Below are 22623 nucleotides of genomic sequence, written 5' to 3'. Positions count from 1 at the left end.
ATCACCTGAGTGACACCTGACGTGAATTAGTACGGTACACACTGAGTGGAGCGGAACACTGGCGGAGAATAACCATCTGACTGGGACACGGTGATCATCAATCATTCACCTGTGGATGGGGAGAGAGGATAGTTTTACCACAAGCGGCAAGTCACCGCGTCAATGTACCAGTCAAAACAGGGAGTAGGTACCCTAGTTCAGGGAACTGTGGTGAGCGTGGATGAAGGGAAGAGTAAACGATTGAGAACAATTATTCCGATATCTGCTCGAAGTGCCTGAACGGTGCGCGGACGGAAGACCTGTAGACGGCTGTTAGCACCAGCATGGAACGTTACGTATCGTGGACACTACTACTTTACCTCACAAAGCTCTCTTTTCAAGGTAACATGATTTAATTTTTAATACAACTTTAAGCCTAGGTTCTGTCGTATATAAGATGGTTGCAGCAATGACAGTAACAACAAGATATTAGTCATTGTGGCTGATTATTTATAAATTTTTTCTTCCTGATTATTATAAGATGCCGAAATCGTGACATTGTCCAAATCGTATTACTCATTTTAAAGGAAAACGAATATAGTCAATTATAAAAAGCTGTTAGAAGTCAAAACTTTAATAAATCAAGCTTTCTTTGTTACCTATCATGACTTCACAGAAAATATTTATACCGCACGCTTGTGGATTGTAGCCTTTCTAGTTTCCACTGAAGGCAAGTTATTTTTCATATAGTTTTAAAAAAAGTTTTTTCAGATCTTTTTCCACTTTAGCTTTGTTTTGCTTCATTTCTTGTTTCAACCAATGACGGCCTGAACACGAACGTCATCGACCATCTATTATCACCTTGGTGGCTCTAAGCTGTCAATGACATTTGCGTAGTCTAACGTCCGTTGAACACCACTTGTCTCCCCCACGTTGGCAAGTTTACCTCTAGCACACCCTCTATAAGTATAAGTGAAAGATTATAATACATTTTGTTAAGCAACAACGAAATCAGTCATGTCAGTGGAAATATTATTTGTATGTACAGAAAACACACACAATGTCGACGGATTGTGTTATAGCGGCATCAGAGCGAAACAGATCGATGCACTATCACTAGGATATGGCGTTACGGTGCAGTCTTAAAAAGGCACTCTTAATCTTGCCTTGATCAAGTGGTTCATGTAGTGCATCCATACTGGTTAAGAAATCAGAACGATTTAAACTTGAACTTCCTGTTATGGTTTTAAACTTTCCTGTGAAGACGTAAATCTTCGAATTGCAAATTTGGAAATAACATCATCCCCATCACAACCCTCTGCCAAAGAGTATATATATATATATATATATATATATATATATATATATATATATATATATATATATATATATATATATATATATATATATATATATATATATATTAACAGAAAAATGAATAAAGAAATGTAAATCATGTTCTGGAAAACGAAAAAAGATGTTTGGACAAGTGTGTTAGCCTAGGATACGCACATAGGAATACAAATCTCTGGTCTAGGAAAGGGAAGATATTAACATTTTCATCTGAAAGGCTTATTTGGCTTTGTTAATATCACATTTGCCATCGCGTTGATTGCTATCACAACAAATTTATGAACACTTTTATTCACCAACCGATTTCATTTTAGTCACTCGAAGTTGTCAATTAAGAGATTGGAAAACACAGCAAAGAGATAGTCAAACACCATAAACCTTGATCCCCGGAGTAAATGTACAAGTATGCACAATGGCCTGCACAATTCCTGACAGAATATAAGGGTTTAAGGCCCTGGGTGTTTAGAGATTAGTGGATAGATTAAGTCGGTTGATGAGCGGTTACTGCTGGGACAGGTGCCCCAGTGGACCGCCACTCGGTATGAATCTACCTAAAAATATCGATATACCTAATGGGTATGTGAAAGCTGACCTATTTAATTTGGGTCATTGTTGGCGTACTAATTGTTAACAGGGTCAAACACACAAACACCAATATTTCTGTTCATCCCGCAGGTCAGATATCCCAATCCGCCCACCCTTAATTCTCCTGCAGAATTTGACCTCTACAACCATTACCACCATTTTCACCAGAAAAAAAAACTTCTGCTCTTCAGAGAAGGTATCATTCGCAACATTCACAAATATTCAGCCCCACCCCCCACAAAAAAGAAAATATTTCCATGCTTACTAGAGTATAAATCACCAGTAATATCTTATGATCCACAAATAATCTGTTTTACGTCTGTTTATCGTAGTTATAAAAATTCCAGTATTTGTTTCAGTACAAATAAATATTTACCTTTCGAACCCTTATGTGGTGTGTAATCAAACCTTTAACATGAAGCAGATGTCATGAACACCCACAAGTGCTTCGTTACCCAGACACCGAGCCGAGTCTGGTGTCTTGGGGTTATATCACGGACAATGTGGTTATGACAGGCCCCTCAGAACCAGCTGACTTACACACTAGAGTACTGCCAACAGCAGTGGAGCACAAGACAGTGGGATTCCAGATAATATATTCATGATCAGTCCATTTGACAGTAAATAATTCACATGTTAATTGTACAAAGGACAGTAAGACATAACACAGTAAGACTGCTGAGTGAGTCAAGTGATGGTACAATAATACCGTCTCTTCACGGATCGCTCGGGGTTACTTCATACATATAGCCAATTACTGCTTGTTATGGTGTTTTATTAATTACCCATGTATGTTATTACCGAAATATTTCCCCCAAAATAATGCTGGCCGCCGTCATATAAGTGAAATATTCTTGAGTACGGCATAAAACACCAATCAAATAAATAAATAAATATTACCCAAATACAGTCAATGCGACTTGGCAAACTTGACATCCGAAGCAAGGCTGAATTGCTCGATTTGAAAGTGGTACTGGCCCGAGTTGACGGCCATATTGGACTAACTGAAGGTCGTATTGGCCTACCTAAAAATTATATTCGCCTAGCTGAAAGTCGTACTGGCATAGCTGAAAGTCGTACTGGCCGAGATCACAGAGTACAGTGGTGGATAGACTGTGAAGTCCGGCACAAGTAAAGATCACTTGCCTTCCATCAACATAACACATGTCCAAGAGCTGTGGTTTACTCCTGACATTTCTGCGAACGGCGTTAAAGTCCAATCAAACGCTTAATTATTATTAAGGTAATCAGTAGTTAATGGTCTATAGATAAGAGTATTCGTAGTCCTCGGCTCATAGGACAAGCTCAGTTTGCGTAGGGGATAACTTCACGCATATGCGCAGTTATACAGATATATGACGAATTAGACTATATGGATTCCACTGCACACCTTAATATTTAGAATCATGTGTCCGAGAGTTTGATTTGTTAGAAGATGCAGAGCATTGGACAGAGCAAAGCAGCTTAGGCGACTCAATATATCGTATACAAAAACAATTGTGGTTCTGAGTGGCCTAGTGGTCAGCGCGCAAGCGCAGCACAATGGCCCCAAAACAATCGCCAACGCGAGCGCTGTGAAAACCAGCACACGTTGGGTCATGTGATCTGTCAGCAACTTGATCGTATGTTTCCCAACGGTTCGGTAAAGATTTACTCCACCATAATGTTGGGCGTATAAGTGAAATTTTTTTGAGTACTGCGTCAAACTCCAGGGAAATAATCGAATATATAAACAGATAAAGGTGTTTTGTACAAGCATTTATGTAACTCTCGATGTAATGGATGTGACCGATGAGTTCAACCTCATAAATCTTGACCTTTAAAAGTTGGGTTCAGTGTAGGATGGGAAAGTCGCGTAGGACAAAATGCTATACAAGCATCCCCATTAAATGGCCCTTATCTCCTGACAATTCTTAATGTGTTGGGACAATTTTAGGCGCGGTTCACTCATGGCGTTTGGTCCTATGGGAATTCTCTACAAACACAACACCATCAATGTGACTGACACGCACGTGCCTGTGCACTGATTGCAGGTAAACTCTATTGACCTGATCCAGGAGTTTTTTATTTAGCTCTTCGGCATTTTCATTACTAAACATTGGCATCAACTTGGTCCGAATGGCGGCAATATCCGGTACAATGAAAAACGCAAATACACATTTATTGTCCAGTTGTTTGAATTCCGTATTCTGCCCGTTATTAGAAATAAAAGGCTCTACTATGTATCCAAGCAACTAATTCCCTATTTCCTGCCGGGAACAACACAAAAGTAGGCACATACACCGGTCTTTTGGCTGAACTAGGGCTAAATGTAGTGACACATAACCAATAGCCTACATTACAGCTTGTGACACGGTTACCAACTCACCAGTGTTTTGAATGTATTGAACACAAATCCGTAGGAATGTTTGCAATGAATTTCACTTTGTGAAAACAGCTTTCTCATAGAAAGACTGGTGTCAGTTTACTGATATGGCCGTTTGGTTTGTACTGATACCACATTATATGTATTAGTGTTTAATGAACTGGTGTACACACTGATCCGAAATTAGCTGTATAGTTTAACCTATTTGAATCGAAACGTGCGGCAGAGGCTTTTTAAGTAATCATTTTCTATTAACCCTGGGATAGGTATTGTCTAAGGATTCAGTATCTCTTAAACGTCGTATGAGTGCTGTCTGAGTATTTAGCATTTATTTTTTTAAGTATTTAACTTCCCTGAATGCCAGGATGGGTAATATATAAGTATTTAATATCACTGAATCAAGCTCACATAGGATGCTATCTAGACATTTACCTTCCATGACACATACGGTATGGGCTACATATGTATTCAGCTTCCAAGAATCCCAGAATAGGTGCTGATCAAGAAATTGAACTTGTATTTGTGTTTAAATCTGTCGCCCAAAGCAGCAGTCTGTAGCTTTTGAAATTTATATTCCTTGAAATCTGACTGTTTCTCTCTTCTTTAAACAGTCTGTTGTTAAATACGTGCATATTCTTTCTCCCAGTGAGTGGTGAGTGAAACCTCATGAAAAGCTTACGCAATCGTCTTTATCTCCCCATGTATTTATCAGTCTTATTTTAAAGGGTCAGATTACTGGATATTTGTAGATGATTTTTATGTTATGAAAATGGTTATAATGCTTGCGTTGAATGTCCTGTTGTGGTTCACGCGTTACGTACGAATGTTCTGGTCATTGTTTTGTCTCCTGAATCAAATCGTTGCACCTAAATATCCTTCTGGCTAGTGAAATTTTACCAAACCGTTACACCTAAATATCATTCTCACCTGTGAAAATTTCACCAAATCGTTACACCTAAATATCCTTTACATCTGTGAAAATTTCACCAAACCGTTACACCCAAATATACTTCTCACCCGTGATAATGTTAAGAAAACGTTGCACATAAATATCCTTCTGGCCTGTGAAAATTTTACCAAATCGTTACATCTAAATATCCTTCACATCTGTGAAAATTTTACCAAACCGTTACACCTAAATATCATTCTCACCTGTGAAAATTTCACTAAACCGTTACACCCAAATATACTTCTCACCCGTGATAATGTTAAGAAAACATTGCACATAAATATCCTTCTGGCCTGTGAGAATTTTACCAAATCGTTACATCTAAATATCCTTCACATCTGTGAAAATTTGACCAAACCGTTACACCTAAATATTATTCTCACCTGTGAAAATGTCACCAAACCGTTACACCCAAATATACTTCTCACCCGTGATAATGTTAAGAAAACATTGCACATAAATATCCTTCTGGCCTGTGAGAATTTTACCAAATCGTTACATCTAAATATCCTTCTAACCTGTGAAAAATTTACCAAATCGTTACACCTAATAATCTTCTCACCTGTGAAAATTTTACCAAACCGTCACAGCTTTGGGTGGAGAATCATCCCTGATAAGACCTAAAACCTCTAGTATGATGTCTTTAGTGTGTCACTTTAAACCAGAAAAAAATCTTATCTTCTGTCTAAGGTAAACACTGTAAAATTCCTGAAAATGTTAACACAGAATCATGAGCAAATGGTTAGATGAATATTGTGCTTGTCAGCGTTATGCCAGTTCTGCAGGTGTTATGATTTTTGCAGGTGCCTCATTAATAGACACGTGTAGAACCTTTTTATAAAATATGACACCATTCTGTGCAATGTAATTTTAGGACTTGTTTCAGCGGACTCTCCCACAGCCACCATACAGTTAATGAAGGAACGGATGAAAGACTACGATAAGAATATCTTCCCTCGATGTGACAACAACGACACGTCTCCTGTGGAAGTCAGCCTCGATATGGCCATGCGTCAAATTCTCGATCTGGTTGGTACTTATTCCATATGTTTCTAGGTTCACTCTGTCCTTGATGGCAATGTTTCTACTGTCTGTCCTTTGGTATCACTGAACCCAGTCTGTTAACTTTTACCTAAATACTCTCACATTCAAATAGTATGTAGTGGTTTTACCGTCGTAAAAATTACTATCGTCACCATTTGGCTGGAATACTGTCAACAGCAGCTTTGTCTATATTGCTATATCTCAAGCTTTCAAAGATACACGGTCTTCCTCACCAGGACCATGGCTTCTGTTGCGGTTACGATAATCCCGATGATGAAGACAACCTTGAAATCGTGGCATACAACAATATGCACAAACTCGCAGTGGTCTTTCGAGTAGTTTTGATTCTCACTTTTATGTCGAACAAAACATGTTCTACAGTCTTATTATAGAACACAACAATCAGCTTTTAAGACTGCATGGAATCAAATACTCAATGATGATAGACGGGAGAACATACTGAGGCGCATTTATCTGCTACACGTGACTGGGAATCTGACAAACCTTCTGTATGATATTACCCCCAGGAGGGGATGGATTCAAGGATTTCATCTCTTTGGTCACTCTCAACTTTACCAGTCTGGACCAGCCAAACCCCTATGAGCTAAAATAATCAATTTATTCGGCGATTAATTCTTACAGATCACACTATGTGGACTTTCAAGAGCTATCAGATCCATTTGTTTATAAAATTTAGTTAATATTTGATTGGCGTTTTGTGCTGAACATTCGAGTACTGCACTGATGGTGGTTAACCATTGTTCGTGCTAGCAACAGTCTTTAGGTATTTTTATCATGCCGAAAGTCATCTGAAACAACCAACTGATTCGATTGTGCTGCTCACTTCATCATTATAAGCGTCACTGGAAAGAAACTCTGATTTGCCAAAGTGTGAATGGTAAAAATGTTTATATCTGAAACCTGATCCGATCCCTGTAATTTCAGCGCGAACAACAGCAACTACTGGAAGCCAGTACCTGGATGAGATGGGTGAGTCCACAAAGCTGATTAGTGTGAATTATAGTAAGACAATTTTGCACGTTCTATAATTTGTTCAATCGTCAACATTTTCTTTAGCTGAAGAATACAGAAAATATCATAAAAAAGCAAAACAAAACAACTACAAAAAAAAAACCAAAGACGAGAAGCACGAGATAGGTTTGAAGTGAGAAGTTGACAGTATTGATTATGCTCAAGAGAGTCAAAGATTGGCCGAGCTAGGAAGCAAAATAATTGTGACACAGGAATGGCATCACTTACACGCAGAGCAAGATAACTTACACAAAGCAATACGACCGCTTATAAAAAGCAAACAAATCACTCACACAGATCAGTGAGATTTTGGAATTACATAATGGAATCAATTACACAAAACTTTGACACCACTTACGTAAAGCAATGAAATTTCTTGCACAAAGCAACAAGATCACTTACACAAAGCAATGAAATAACTCACATAAAGCTGTGAAACTAATAATCAAGGAGATCACTTTACTGTCACAAATCTTTGAAATCACTTACAAAGAGAAATCATTTACACTTAGGAATGAAACCCCTTACCTGAAGCAATGGAATAACTCACACACGGCAATGATATTACCTACATAAAGTAGTGAGATCACTAAAATAGATTACTCACACAAAACAATTAGGTTACTTACACAAAACAGTCAGATCACTTTAAATACACAAAGCAATACGATCGCTTACACAAAGCAATAAGATTGCTTACATAAAGCAATGAGATCGCTTATACAAATCAGTGAGATGACTTAGACAGAACGGTGATGGTAAACACAAAAAGACGAGCTATCCGAATATCAATTTTGATTGCTATCTACATAAACGCGAAAAATGAAAGCCATTTATATAGCTTGTACACCTTTAGCTAATAAGATTTAGAGCCTTATTTACAACTGTGACAGTTTGAAGTGCTTCCATCTTAGTTACACCTGAAGATACATTTTTCTTGTGTGTGTTCTCGCACCTGCTCGTAGTGTGGAGAGCGTGGGTTGTGGTTCACTTTGTTCACGTGCACCTCACACCTAAATCATATTACACTTGTTTACCCGTGGTGTCGTTTACTCCTTAAAGATAAACATTAGATCACCCCACCAAACCCTCCAAGCACGTCTGTGTTACATCAATAATCAACATGCTGGGAAGATGTTATTTTTTGACAGTACCACGCTTACATTTACAAAGGCTTGTACTGTCTAGCTATTTTTCTGAAGCACTTTTGATACCTGTAAATACATCTGTTATACTGGCGAATAGCCCCTTTTTTCCTCGACAACGTCGACTGAATTACCTCAAGTTCAGGTATACAGTCAATATCACAGCAAGGTAATAGCTTAACTTTAGTTTTAAGTCTGTCAGACGTGGCATTCAGAAATAAATTTCCCTGCCCCACACCTGCCGAATGGTTCCCATACTGAAGAAAAGGACTCATATATTGCTTCAATCGATTACCAGACAGGTAACATGAAATGTTTACACAACGTGCGAAAGCCGTATTTAATCAACAAAACTTAATATCATCTTTAGACGTTAGTTTCCGTATTTTAAACCGTTTTTGTCACTAGCATTAGTATGGAATGATTTCAAGCAGTTGAGAAAAAGCCATCGTAGCTTTGTGTAAAAGAGATTTTCATTTCTTTCTTTGTTACATCTTTCGCTTTTTCTTTGACTTCAGTCTTCAAGAAAAGATTGATCAGAATTAAACGGATTGTCCGCTTCAGCAAGTATATTGACATAACCTCCTCGACAGTTAGCCATATGAAAGGGATTGAATGAACATATGTTGTATCAAATTGTTGAAAGGAATTACAAAAATGAAATGATTCCCTCACAGCTGAGACTGCTAGAACTATACTGTCATCCTACGATCAAAATTAGCATCAAATTTCTGTTGAACTACACTGGTGTACACACTGATCCGAAGTGTGAACTACTTACACATTTAGCATCTTCACCATCTAATGCTTAGTACAACGAATGCTGACTTAGTATTATCCTTGACCGCACGTGCGCACCGCCTGAGTCACGGGGGCATCTGGTATTCTTGATTCACGTCCCTGAATCAACTTTACTGAAGGAGATATCTCTTCGCACCTTGTTATTTCAGAAATGGCAAGATTGCAGACTGAGAGGCGTGGTTCCAAATACGAATAAGGAGAACTATGTGTCAGTAGCAGCGAGCAACATTTGGATGCCGGACATTACGCTGTATGAGCAGTATGTATTATGTATTTATGCAAACTGAAAGATTGTACACATATGGTACGTACAAAATGTCTAACGATATGACCGAGATAAAAACCTCCAAAAACACACATACACACGAAAAGTTCTAAAATATAATAGACAAGCTAGATGTTTTTTAATGCTTTCATCAAAATGTTCTATTCCCATACCGTGTAAATGAACTGAATTGTGTTATTGTTGTTGGCAGTGTGGGCGTGCCCTTACACACAATGGACGACTATCCAGCTAAGGTCTACTGGGATGGCACGGTGTCTTACAACTTCCCAGCCGTCATCAAGGTGGTGTGTAAAATTCAGATGAAGAACTTTCCCTTTGACAAGCAGACTTGCCAACTCACCTTCGGTTCCTGGATGTATCTAGTAGACGAAGTGAACGTCACGGCAAAGAACGACAAAGGCGATGACAGCTACTACGTCCATAACGGTGAATGGGATCTGGATGACTTCCCTGTGGAGAGACACGAGATTCTCTACACCGGTTATGACCTGCCGTTTGTAGATGTGACATTTACTCTCGTTCTTCAAAGAAGACCTACCTATTACATCTTCAACATCATATTCCCCACCTTTCTGGTCGGCCTTGTGTCCGTGCTGTCATTTTCCCTACCACCGGCCACTGGGGAAAAAGTGTCTCTATCCGTGACGTCACTGCTCACGCAAACTGTGTTTATGTTGATGTTGTCACAGGAGATGCCGAGCACATCGGAATCCATCCCTCTTATCCGTAAGTATAACTGTTGGTACTCGTATGTCAGGTCATAGGTTTTCCGACAGCCCTAGAATCGCTGTCAGGGCCACGTCTTACAAGCTGTCGCAACGCTACGCCAATGTGTTGTCATGGAAGTCACGCCAGGAGCATGATGCCAGCGCGAAGAGAATAGAATCTTCATAAACGTGCAGACTTATTGCCTTGATAGCTCAGGGTCCAGTTTCACAAAGATGTCGTACATATACGATAATCGCACGCATAGGACTATGGTACTGTAATAGTGACGTACAAAATATCGTACAACAAATGTACGATAAGAAAACGCCGTACGCCGTTGTGTGAAAGTGAGCCCTGGTGAATAGCATATAGGGCTGCACACATCATGCGTGTCCAGTTTGGTTGACGGTTGGTACACGAATGTCTGTCTCCACTCACATATTCCTAGATAAGGCTCTCCAAAAACTTGAAAGGTTTAGGGCACTACGAAGTAAGCCTACTCGTTCAAATATACGAAGTGTGAAGTTAATAATGTGAATGCTCAAATAAATCCTATTCCTTTACTATTTGTGATACAATGTGTGAGGTACTTTGGGTGATTTGAGTATTAGAATACCTATTTTGCTTAGAGATTTCTCACAGCAAACTAGCTTAACTTATTTATTGAAAAAAAGCCCAAAACAAAGGGTTGTGAGAGAAGTTATACACGTATAACCTTGTTTAACACCTGCCTGCTGTTGAGATCAGACATTGCATTAAATTTAGTAGGCTTACAATCACATAATAGTTGGCATTTGATGGAGAGCCCACACGGAAAAAGCCTCACAAAATATTATAGTGTGGATTGTTTCCCAGGCACTAATGACTGTAGGATATGTAGGCATAGTACGTAATTAGGTAAACAAAACGCGTGACGCCCAAATAACACGTTATCATGCACAACAATGAACAATGGACACCACGACTTTGATCCATCTTGTTAACCAGATGTTAACCAGACCCTCCCCGTCAGCTTACAATTATTCGTCCGCCCAAAACACTACAAAAGGTCTAAATCGTGGTATGCTGATATTAATACCTATAACACAGCGCATTACGGTGTTGGCATTTATATTCAAAGTATCATATAAACCCTACATCATTCTCACTATTGCTGTGTCTAGTTACTGTGACAAACTACCAACACTGGGATGAAAAAACATATAGGAGTGTGTTTTGCGCGTAAATATGTATGCCAGTCGATGTTAACCAGCTGTCACATACTGTAGTACAATGATAGCCTACCGATCAATTTGGGCGCATTCAGTCTTCTGATGAAATGTCATAGTGTTGCGTTGTGTGTCAGTGACATTTCCAGAGAAAACCAACCTCTGTGATTATATTTGTATGGCTAAGATACACTTGTACCCTCAGTGTTATTGATGTTACCAAAGGTAAATACAGCGTCAGGCGTTTAATAGGATCTTACCCTACATTTATATGAGATACAATTAATTGATTTTTAAACATAGACCTTGATTTTGCATGGTTAAATCCAATTAACTTGCATAACTGGCATAAAAAGGTAAATGAATATTGTGTAGCAGAGCAATAAAGTGTTATTTATACCACTGAGGATGTTAAAGAGATCCAGTCGTTTTAAGCAATTGACACTTACTTTGTTTCCAATAAATGACGAGAATTTTCCCTGGCTATTTTGCCTGTTGTTGGTGTAGGGCTAGTGAGTGGTTCTCATATAATAATAGTTATACAGAGACTTTGTTTATAGTTCGATTATCTTTCCCTAGACCGAAACCAGTCGCTGACGAAACTGATTTTCCTTTACATTACATCTGTAAAATTCCTAATCAAAACCCGGGGATCTGACTTCTTGTAGTTCGCAGGGACAGGGATATAGTGCATAGGGATAGTGTATAGGAAACACGGATTGTAACCGGCTACATTGTGGTAACGTGAATACAGACGCCATGTGTTGTAACCGGATGCAACTGACCCAAACATCAATAAAAGCTAAAGTAAAAGTTAGACAATGAGACCTTAAGTATGCATTATGTAGTTTGCAACAGCACTTGTCATTTGATACATTTTGTGTATGTCATTTAACATATTTTCACAGAAATGTGTTTTCAGACATAGATATTAAGTTAACGGGATCGATTTGATTACCCGATGGGCGTTGCACCTCTGATAGCTTTTAGTCCTACATGGTACAGAACGCAATCATTTTTAGGACTATATCTCTCACCGTACATGATCATTAACAAACCATATACTGCCCTCCACAGAATAGGTTAAAATGGAATTATCACCTTATAAACTCCAGCATTAGGCTCCAGACAGATGTTATCCTTTGTTTCCAATACGTCGTTAACTCTACCGATGATATAATCCACTTCCGTATCATGTATGTGGATCCATTACACGAGAATTATTTGATGAAAGTTATAATGATTCTCTACATTGTATGAGCTAATACTCCGTAAATGTGAACGATGTAGATTGATATGTAATGATGAGTACATAAATTGTCAGACAGACATGCGCCTGACATAAAGTTTAGGCAATAAACAGCCAGAACAAAGTTTTACTTTTGATTAAGAAACAATTCTTGTTTTCTTTGTATGATTCTCATTCTGATATAAAAAATAACAATGTGATAATCTCATTTTACTATATTCGATAAAGTCAAACTGTATTGTGATTTTCAGAGCGTTACTTTGCCGCCATTTTGTGTATCGTGTCGACCTCGACCATCATGACCATTCTCGTTCTGAACCTACACTACAGAGGGGAATATGGTCGTCCTGTGCCGGGATATCTCAAAACATTGCTGCTCAACAAATGTTTGCGAAAGTTTTGTCAGCTGCCAGAAAATGTGGACAATGCACAGAAGTACAAACCACAGACATCTATGGTAAGAGTTCTCACATTTTAACACGATCCTAGGTCGTCCAGCACAGCTTCGGGATTGGTTTAGGACATTCGATGTGGTCATAAGCCGAGCGTCCTATTTAGCGGAAGGGCTGTGTCAACACAAATCAACAAATTTGCTTATAGCTAACTAACTAACTAACTAACTAACTAACTAACTAACTAACTAACCAATCATAAGCAAGATTATGTCCTGTTCATTCATGTGATGTAGTGATTGCACTCAGGTGTCCAAAAGGGTTTCAATAGATGTACAGTCTGCCTTTGCACGATAAATGTTACATTTTGCACGTCTCAGATATCTGCATGAAGTTGTTGTGTAGCTATATCAATGATATTATACAGGCCTGTTCAGGGCGAGGACGATCTCTGCTTGGTTTGGAAATCTTTTGTATTTCTTTTTGAATGATGCAGAAGTTTCCATCAAACAGGACCTCATTTACAATAGAGCTTATCTATCCTATCAGTGCCTCTAAGTTTCCGTGAGCGTTCCATTTAGTTTTTACAAAAGTAAAATACAAAAGTTACACTACTTGGACTCTTTTCCGCAAATACCTTCATCATGTTTTGGTGGAGGATATTACGAGTAACCTTACCCTCAACTGTCTGCTGTCTTCTATATATTTGTCATGATTTACGTCATTGGTACATGATTTTTCACCGTATATACCAGAGAAAAGTGCTTTTCAGGCTCTCTATACATTGCCAGCGTCAAAAACCTTCTGAATAAATCTACACAGAGCGTTAATTATACCCATTAATACTTTGTTTCAGAAACAGCAAGATGTGTCCACTATATTTGAAAATGGCGATAAAGACGTTCCCATTCCCACGACAAACGGATACCACAACAGGCTGAGGAACCAAGCATACGCAGACACTACCATTCCACAAATGACAAGCGCAAATAAAGATGATTCCATGACAGCCAGGGTTGCCGAATTGGTTTCACATTTGTGTAACAAACAAGCGGACAAGGGGAAACTTAAGGCTATTATAAAGGAATGGGAAGACTTGGCGTCGGTTGTTGATCGTATTTTCTTAATTGTGTGTTTCACATCCTTGGTTATTACCACGGCTGTTATCTTATTTGCTTAAGAAACAGTTTTTCAAGACATATACATTTATGTGAATATCATTGAATGAGAACGTTTAGTCGGTCATCGGAAAATGAAGCCTATTATATCCATCTTGCCAGAGAACTGGGATACAGGCAGCTCGATGGCGACTCTCAGTCAGCAGAGTTGTAAAGCACCATGACAGAAGTGTTGCGATGGAGACATATAGATTCATTAAAGTGTATCGTGAATCGTTTATACGAAGACATGTGTTGACAGAAGTTGTTGTGCTTGCAAGGGAGATCGTGATTAGGTCATATCGATTGGTCAAAATGTGCCGGGGATCGTTGTGATGCAGACGTGTGGTGAAATAAGCACTGTTACAGGGATGTTTTGACAGGGTCAAAGTACATAGCCGCAAGGCTTTGCTAAGACAGTATTAGACATGTGTAACAGACACACACACAAGCAGTGTATAATAGCCACGCTTCACGATACAGATAATCAGTGGTTGTCAGTGATGCTTAGCGAATAAACGTGTGAAAGACACACACACTGATTGATAACGCTTCACGAAGAGATAAATCTGTAACAGACTGTGTTTGGCAGAGAGACTTCACGTAAAGATGTGAAACAGACACAGATAAAGTGCTGATAACAACGCTTCACTAAGTAATGAGTAACAGTGATGCTTCGTGGCGTGATGTGTAACAAAAGACACAGACTGCAAGACAGCGATGCTTCATGGCGTGATGTGTAACAGACAGTGCTTGACAACAACGCTTCACGAAGTAATGTATAACACACACAAAGGCAGTGCTCAACAGCGGTGCAAATCACGAAGAGAGGTGTAACAGACACACCGGCAGTGCTTGACAGCGATGCTTCATGGCGTGATGTGTAACAGACAGTGCTTGACAACAACGCTTCACGAAGTAATGTATAACACACACAAAGACAATGCTCAACAGCGGTGCAAATCACGAAGACAGGTGTAACAGACACACAGTGCTTGACAGCGACACTTCATGAATAGATGTGTAACAGTGGCACAGAAATGAAGCACTGCGGCAGCAACGATCCCCGACAAGCCTATGTCACAAAGGTCGCAACATGGGCAGGGGAAGCAGCTTTTCGACAACAAAAGCTAAGTTTTTTTTTACGAGAATGTAGTATGATGTCTCTTCTGCAGATTCATACGCTAAATGAAAACTTATATCCTATTTATTCTGGTTAATATAGTGTATACTCAAATCCAGGTTTTTGTCATACAGCCTTGATACATCAATCCGCAGGTGGCATTCGTCTGATCTATATATATTTTTGTATAGCTTTTTCATGGTTTACTATGACGTGTTCAGTCTAAACGAAGTTAATGCTGATGAAAGAAAGCAAACACAGCATGGGGGAAACATTTACACTTTTCCAGGACTGAACTGAAAATAACCCGGGGGAAACCCTTACACTTCTCCAGGACTGAACTAAAGATAACCTGGGGGAAACCCTTACACTTTTTCAGGACTGAACAGAAGGCAACCTGGGGGAAACGTCAGAACTCAGAGCGTCTATCTGCTTGTGGCAGATAGATTTATACACACGACCACGTTGGCGAGAGGCTATTGCTTGATACAAATACAACGTAAACCACAATGCCTGCAATGGACCTCACTGTTAATTCAATTGCAAGCCATTTTGGAATTTACCTCTCCATCTGAGTGGTGTTTAACGCCGTACTCCACAATGTTTTAGCTAGATGATGGCGGTCAGGTTTATGGGTGAGGTTTCCGGAGTTTACTACTGTCCTCTGCAAGGCATTTGACAATTCTCCTGTAATAAAGCCCCAGCTGTACTCGCGAGAGATGGATTCCTGTACTCGCGAGAACTGGATTCCTGTACTAGCGAGAGCTGGATTTCTGTACTAACGAGAGCTGGATTTCTGTACTAGCGAGAGCTGGATTCCTGTACTAGCGAGAGCTGGATTCCTGTACTAACGAGAGCTGGATTCCTGTACTAGTGAGAGCTGGATTCCGACATTCGCCTTCAGTGGTCAAGAGCTTGTAGTCGAAGCGAGCAAGACAAGATCTGGAAAACCGACTGATTCGAAGCCACAGCCGACCCAGGCAAACACTGAGTTCCACCAATTTAGATTTCCCATACAAATATAATAAAACTTAACCTATATTTGTTCTTCAACCAGGACTATAATATGACAACAAATCTATTCTTACATAGAGAATGCTATCTTTGTATGCTATCTTTGTATTTATATTTATTTAGGACCATGACATGTTAATTCAATTCTATGTCCGTTGACTACATATCACACAGTACCTCATGACCTTCTTGCCAACTTCCGTCACGCCAGAGTGATAAATCCACCCCTGCTGCCCAATACCATTTAGTAAGACGATCGAGCAGGAGCTACCAACAACGCCACACGTACAGAGAGAAAATTTCACGCTAAATTAATCTCATGTAACTATATCTCGTTTTCTATAATCGATCTAAAGTACCATTCTTCTGAAATAACCCAATGGAATTTTTTAACCAATTCCATAAGCGTTGACGTCGTTTTATTAACAACCAACACATTTTATAACGAGAAAAAAATAGCCACTGGGAACGTCACGGAATGAAGCGTATGTTTACTACAGTCATCACATTGTTCTCGGTCACGGGGAAATCGGTGGAAGATAGCATCAAACTCATTTGCTTTCTGTTGACCATATTCGGTTAGGCCAGGCTTTCTGCGAGTGACCAACATGAATAGCAATCGACCGTCATGCGGTTTGGTTTTCAATTGCCACCAGTTGACACGTTTTATCTTTCACGTGGTGTTTATTGTGTATCTCTTGACACAGTCCATGAGAGCGTCAAAACGCAAACAAATCTTTGTCAGCCGTTAACTGTCCTGTTGCTGCTAATAGTCTTTCTGTGATCAAATGATGGAAATTATTCATTTTTTACACGTTGTTTCGAACCGTTATCCTTGGTTTAATAAATTAAATTACTGCTGACAGTGTTTTATTGCAGTTTGTTTAAGTCATATATAGGAAAAACAGAACAAAGATTTTTATTTACTGGAGAGGGAAAAATAATAAAACCTCCTCAGTACTGCATAATAAAACTATTCGATTACAGCGTCATGTAAGATGAATAAACTATAAACAGTCCATATGATATACTGTTTGCGTGACACGATATGTAAAGATGTTGGTTGTATTAGTCGAACAACTTTTAAAATCCCAGTTTACTTTACGTTAAACTTGTATGGCAAATAGCAGTGGATTGGTTGGTCCATTCTTCATATACTGTTATTGGAGTGGCTGACCTTATAAATAATTTAAAAAATGCGTAAGTACTAAAGGAGTTCAATAATTATACACCTTTTTCCATGACATTTTGTACGATTAAACTGTTTTATTATAAGCCAAAGAGTAGTATGTAATCTCCCTCCGATTGTAATATTAAGTTTGTTCAACACGTTTACATTATTAACAATAATGATACCTCTGTGGTTTGTAATTCTACTCACAGGTCGTAATGCATCTTACTTCACAGGGATCATTAACCCGAAGCACACAATCTGGCATAAGAATGAAGACAAAATGGGTGAATATGGATTTGATCGAACACTTCACTGCTTTCGAGATACAAATCTGACTGAATGCAAATGCCGTGATTAATTGCTGAGGATAGCCGTTCTGCACAATTCTACGCATACCGCCATCAATTGTTATCAGGGGAGAACTGTATTTTCTGTGTTGGCATAGTCAGCCACAGGAAAGCTTTAGCCCATGGCTAGTTGTCTGTCACAAAAGCTAAAGTTGATATTTAAATAAGGAGGTACCCAAGGCTATATCTGTCTGCTACAAAAGCTAACGTTACCATATAGATATGGAAGAATTAAACATATAAATTGAAAGGAGAGAAATGTAAATAGAAACAGATCAGCCATTCCTGCAGAACAAACATTTCATCTGCCTGATAACTGCCTTCCATTTGTGAAACAAACCAATGTCCAGACAAATGATTTACATACTGGCATAAATCTTCAACCGTTCACAACAATAAGACTGCCATCCAAACCATGTATGTGTTTTACTGGAACACCATACGCACTTTTGCTATGCTATTTAGCTAATCTGCACTGAGCAAATCAATACAACTACGGAACCCACGTGCATGGTCACCCCGCGTGACGGGCGTCACAGACGATGTCTGAAAGACTAGATATTTCCATTATGACAAACCAGTTACATTAGAGACAAATGGGTGATACAAAAGCTCACTGATGCATACGAATGATATAACAAAGGCATGTCACTGCCATCCACAAATCCTTACTTCTCTAATGTCATACAATCCTGATGGAATTTAAAATACAGTTCGTCTCTCATTGGTTTCCTTTTCCGTTGTGGCCCAACAACCGTGTCGGATTAGCACAACCTCACCAAAGTCGCATTCTAAATGTTAACGACAGTTGTCGGCCATCTTAATTCGCCAGTCACATACATAGTTACAGGTTACATGCAACGACAAATGCATGGGAAATATACAAAGATCTCTATGACGACCTGTAGGGTGTATATATGTACACGGGAAAAGAACTAGAACATGACTTCGTTAAACTAGCACTGCTTATAACATCATAAATAAATCAAGTACTTGAACCAAAAGATCAACTCGCTCTTCATAGTTTACAGCCTGGCTCGTTTAATGTTTGAAGTAATAAACCTTATGTAGAACGCAGAAAGACAGCGATGGGAACGAGTATATGTTTGGATCCGGAAGTGTGCATATGGAAGGTTGTAATTAGCCGGAGGAATTAACTGTATGTTTACTGATTGAGTGGCTAAAGGAACAGGTATACGCCAGTAGTTGGCGTGGGAATACAGGTCGGCAGCCAGTACTTATTACGGCACTCTGCAAGAACTAGGTAATTTACCACAGTAATGCGCACAACTTTTTCTGTTGTGTAATTCTGTAAGTAATGCTATTCTTATATACATGCCAGAAGCCGTTCATGTAAATGCTGGAAGCCATTTACGAGTAAACAGGGATAATGCTGTATGGATGAATTCATCGGAGAGTATCCGGAAGTAAACATCAAAGTGTTTATAACGTTAATGGCAGGTGTTAAAAACTTTTTAATATGAAAGAACTGGTGGTGATAAAACGATGCATTTAGGCTCTATAGCCTAAATTGCTTGACGTAAAGCCTATAACCTATAGTGATCAAACATTCGTATATATTTTTGATCCGTGTTTAACACCGTGCCCAATACTGGCCAGTTTAACAGATTGGGGAAAACAAAATGAACCACCGACTTTTGACTAATTTTTCCAAAAAAAAAAATTAATGTCATCTCAAACGAATGTTATTTAAGGTCATTCAAGTGCATAAGAATACGAGCGTTGTGGACCTTCTATTACAGGCACCCAACCCAGACCTGAGGGTTTTTAGGCATCTGCATGACTGGAATCAAGCCAAAACCTTGGGTGTCATATTTCGTGCGGTTTTATTGCATATACATGTAGTACGTCTGTTTACAATTCTATGTTAGTCTCATACGATGTAGTACTTCTGTTTACAATTCTATGTTACTGGCATACGATGTAGCACGTCTGTTTATAATTCTATGTTGCTCACATACGATGCTGTACTTATGTTTACAATTCTATGTTACTGGCATACGATGTAGTACTTCTGTTTACAATTTCATGTTGCTCACATACGATGTAGTACTTCTGTTTACAATTCCATGCTGCTCACATACGATGTAGTACTTCTGTTTACAATTCAATGTTGCTCACATATGATGTAGTACGTCTGTTTACAATTCCATGTTTCTCACACGCGATGTAATACGTCTGTTTCTCACATATGATGGGAAATTTAAAACACTACAATTGTTTTTATTATAAACGCAGAGATTCCTTCGCATCGTTTGTGTAAACTAATTATTACGCACCTCTGACTGAATGTTTATGCCATGCTGACATGCAGGCGCTAAGCCTGCGAGTCTGGTTACCATTGGTAATGAACATGTTACCCTGGTTCAGACAATGATTTATGGAATCGTCCTTCACAACTGGCTCAGTCCTAACCTGTGAATGGCCTCTTGATTATGGACTAAAACTACAAAGTAATATACATATGAAGCAGAATTAATTAATCTTGTTGGCAATTGGTCTCATGAAATAGGGTTACAGTTAGCTCCACAGTAAAAACTACAAACCACTTGTGTCGATGAAATGCACATGTTTCAGTTTGGCAAAGGCTGTATCCCACTTTACGTCATCGCAGTCTCCAGCGGAAAATTTCCTTTCAAAATAACTGTCTGGGTAAAGCTGTGGCCGGGAAATTTTGACTCCTTCTCTGGATTTTCGACTAACCGAGATTCTTTGCTTAAGAACTGGAAGTTTGACGTGTGGGGATGGAATTTCATTGGTGTCATGTGCGTTGTAAGAGGACCGTGAAGATCGCTTGGACGACTCTGAAACACTCTGAGTGCTGTTTCTCGACAATTTTCGTCTTTCTGGTTTGTCCAAAAACTCAGTGCTGGGGAGCTCAGTGCGTGAAATCCGGGGAAGGGGAATAGGGGAGGTAACCCCGGCAGTGGTGTTATTGGAGTGAAAAAATGAACCTCTATTTCGTATCTGACTAACATCACTATTCTGATCTTCGTTCAGGGCGTGTGAGGAGGCAGTTCGTACAGGCGCGTCCTCTAATGCAGAGTAGCCATATTTCATGTTGTACAGGTACTGTGACGGCAGCGTTAGATGATCTAACGGATCCCGTGTGGTCACAGCTAATTGCTGTTCCTGTGAGATTTTTCTAAGGTCAGGAATCCTTTGTTCTTTTGGTTCCGGTTGCTTGACACCGTGAATTCTGGCGAGTACGTCAACCGCACGGAAGAGTGCTCTGACATTAGAACGGTACTGCAGTTTCGTAATGTTCACAAGGTTTACGACACCGCTCCGGCGTTTCCGGCTAATTCTGGAAACTAAGCCTTCTTTAGGAGTGTCTTGCTCATGGCTTGTGAGCTGTTCTGACTTCTCTTCTAAGGACAGCGTTTTACCTGAAACACGATCATCCTCGGGTTTATGAGCTTCTCGGTTTGCCTCTTCACATGCTTCTTTACGCGTCTGACCTGTTTCCGTCACTGCACTGTTTTCAGAAGACACTTCATGTTTGCTGTCTATATCCAGCTCAAAGTTAAGCAAGACATTCTTGCCTTCATCTTTCTCAGCACCGTTGATGCTCGGTTTACTGTCTGTGCAATCATCCGGACGCACAGTCTTTTTTTCATCAGCATCGTATTCACCTGATCCTGACGTGTCTGTATCCCCAGCCTTTGCCGTAACAATGTCCATCTCTTTTCCAGTAACTTTCTCACGAAGTAAACTATCATAGTACTTGTTTTCCTTCGCTCTTTTGTACTCACGAAGTTTGCTGGTGTAATGTTTTACGGAACGTTTTAACATTGCCCGATTGTGCTTTAGCTCTCGAATGCTGTTTTTCATGTCCATCTTTGCCATGTGTACCTGCCGTCGGTAATCGTTCTCCAGGTGAGCTATATGTACCACAGCCATCTTACTAATCTCACTCTGGAGCCCAGCAGCCCGAGGGTAAGTCTTAGGTATGAACACCATGGTCGCTGAAAAACAGTTACACATTGATTTGGTATAAAAGGTGCAAAGTTGCTCGCCACCATATGGCAGAAATATGGCCGATGAGGCCAAGTCTAACATTAGTTTCTGTTATTTACGTCACCCACACATTATACCATGTCCTTCATTTCACAAGGTGTTATGTACGACTATGCAGTTCATTGATTAACTCAGGCGTTTATTGCTGTTTTACGCAATATTCAAAATTCAGGAATCAGTTTTCCAGTTTGAATTTGACATTAATTGTTCACCTAACAGGCAAAGGTTTACAGTAAAACCAGAAGTATATCTCCTCAACAAGTGACCGTCGTACTTTTGCATATATTGTTGCGAACAAACAAAGTAATGAATTCTAGCGAAACCAGCTTACATATGAGATATTTAGTCTTTAAGTTCCCATCTATTTTACTTACTTGTTTTTTCTCCTCGGGCGTTTGTCGTCATCAAAAGTGGCTAGTGGCTAGTAAAATACGAGAGTTTAGTACTGCGGGTAACCTCTAGGTCACAATCAGTAAACTGCACACCTGTCTCTTACATTAGCAAATGTAGTACTTTCTCCAGCAAATGTTTTAGTAGTGGTTGTGCCAACACGAACCGTTATGCGCTCTATCGCACAAAACTCACACCGCTCGCCATATAACAAGACTGTCAACAACTATTGATGAAGCACTTTTGCACTGCTTGCCAATTTACACAAGGTACTATGGAGC

At 39.4% G+C, this 22623-nt stretch overlaps 1 protein-coding gene across 1 annotated transcript; it reads left to right on the top strand.

Moving 5' to 3' along the window:
* The first annotated feature begins 67 nt into the window (after nucleotides 1-67).
* On the top strand, nucleotides 68-14580 carry LOC135474009 (neuronal acetylcholine receptor subunit alpha-9-like). The gene is made up of 7 exons (XM_064753990.1): nucleotides 68-381; nucleotides 6106-6260; nucleotides 7221-7265; nucleotides 9403-9512; nucleotides 9730-10265; nucleotides 12956-13161; nucleotides 13953-14580. Exons 1-7 carry the CDS (start codon nucleotides 324-326, stop codon nucleotides 14274-14276), a joined length of 1434 nt encoding a protein of 477 aa, XP_064610060.1. The 5' UTR covers nucleotides 68-323; the 3' UTR covers nucleotides 14277-14580.
* The last annotated feature ends 8043 nt before the right edge of the window (nucleotides 14581-22623 follow it).

Source organism: Liolophura sinensis, chromosome 8 (genome assembly GCF_032854445.1).
Source record: "Liolophura sinensis isolate JHLJ2023 chromosome 8, CUHK_Ljap_v2, whole genome shotgun sequence".
Taxonomy (NCBI): domain Eukaryota; kingdom Metazoa; phylum Mollusca; class Polyplacophora; order Chitonida; family Chitonidae; genus Liolophura; species Liolophura sinensis.
This window is presented reverse-complemented; position numbering and strand designations above follow the sequence as displayed.

Bases quoted from the DNA above. Each gene is read 5' to 3' on its own strand.
- LOC135474009 (XM_064753990.1), top strand. From the start codon at position 324: ATGGAACGTTACGTATCGTGGACACTACTACTTTACCTCACAAAGCTC. The intron at 382-6,105 runs GTAACATGATTT...ATGTAATTTTAG, and splicing joins CACAAAGCTCTCTTTTCAAG to GACTTGTTTCAGCGGACTCT. The intron at 7,266-9,402 runs GTGAGTCCACAA...TTGTTATTTCAG, and splicing joins CCAGTACCTGGATGAGATGG to AAATGGCAAGATTGCAGACT.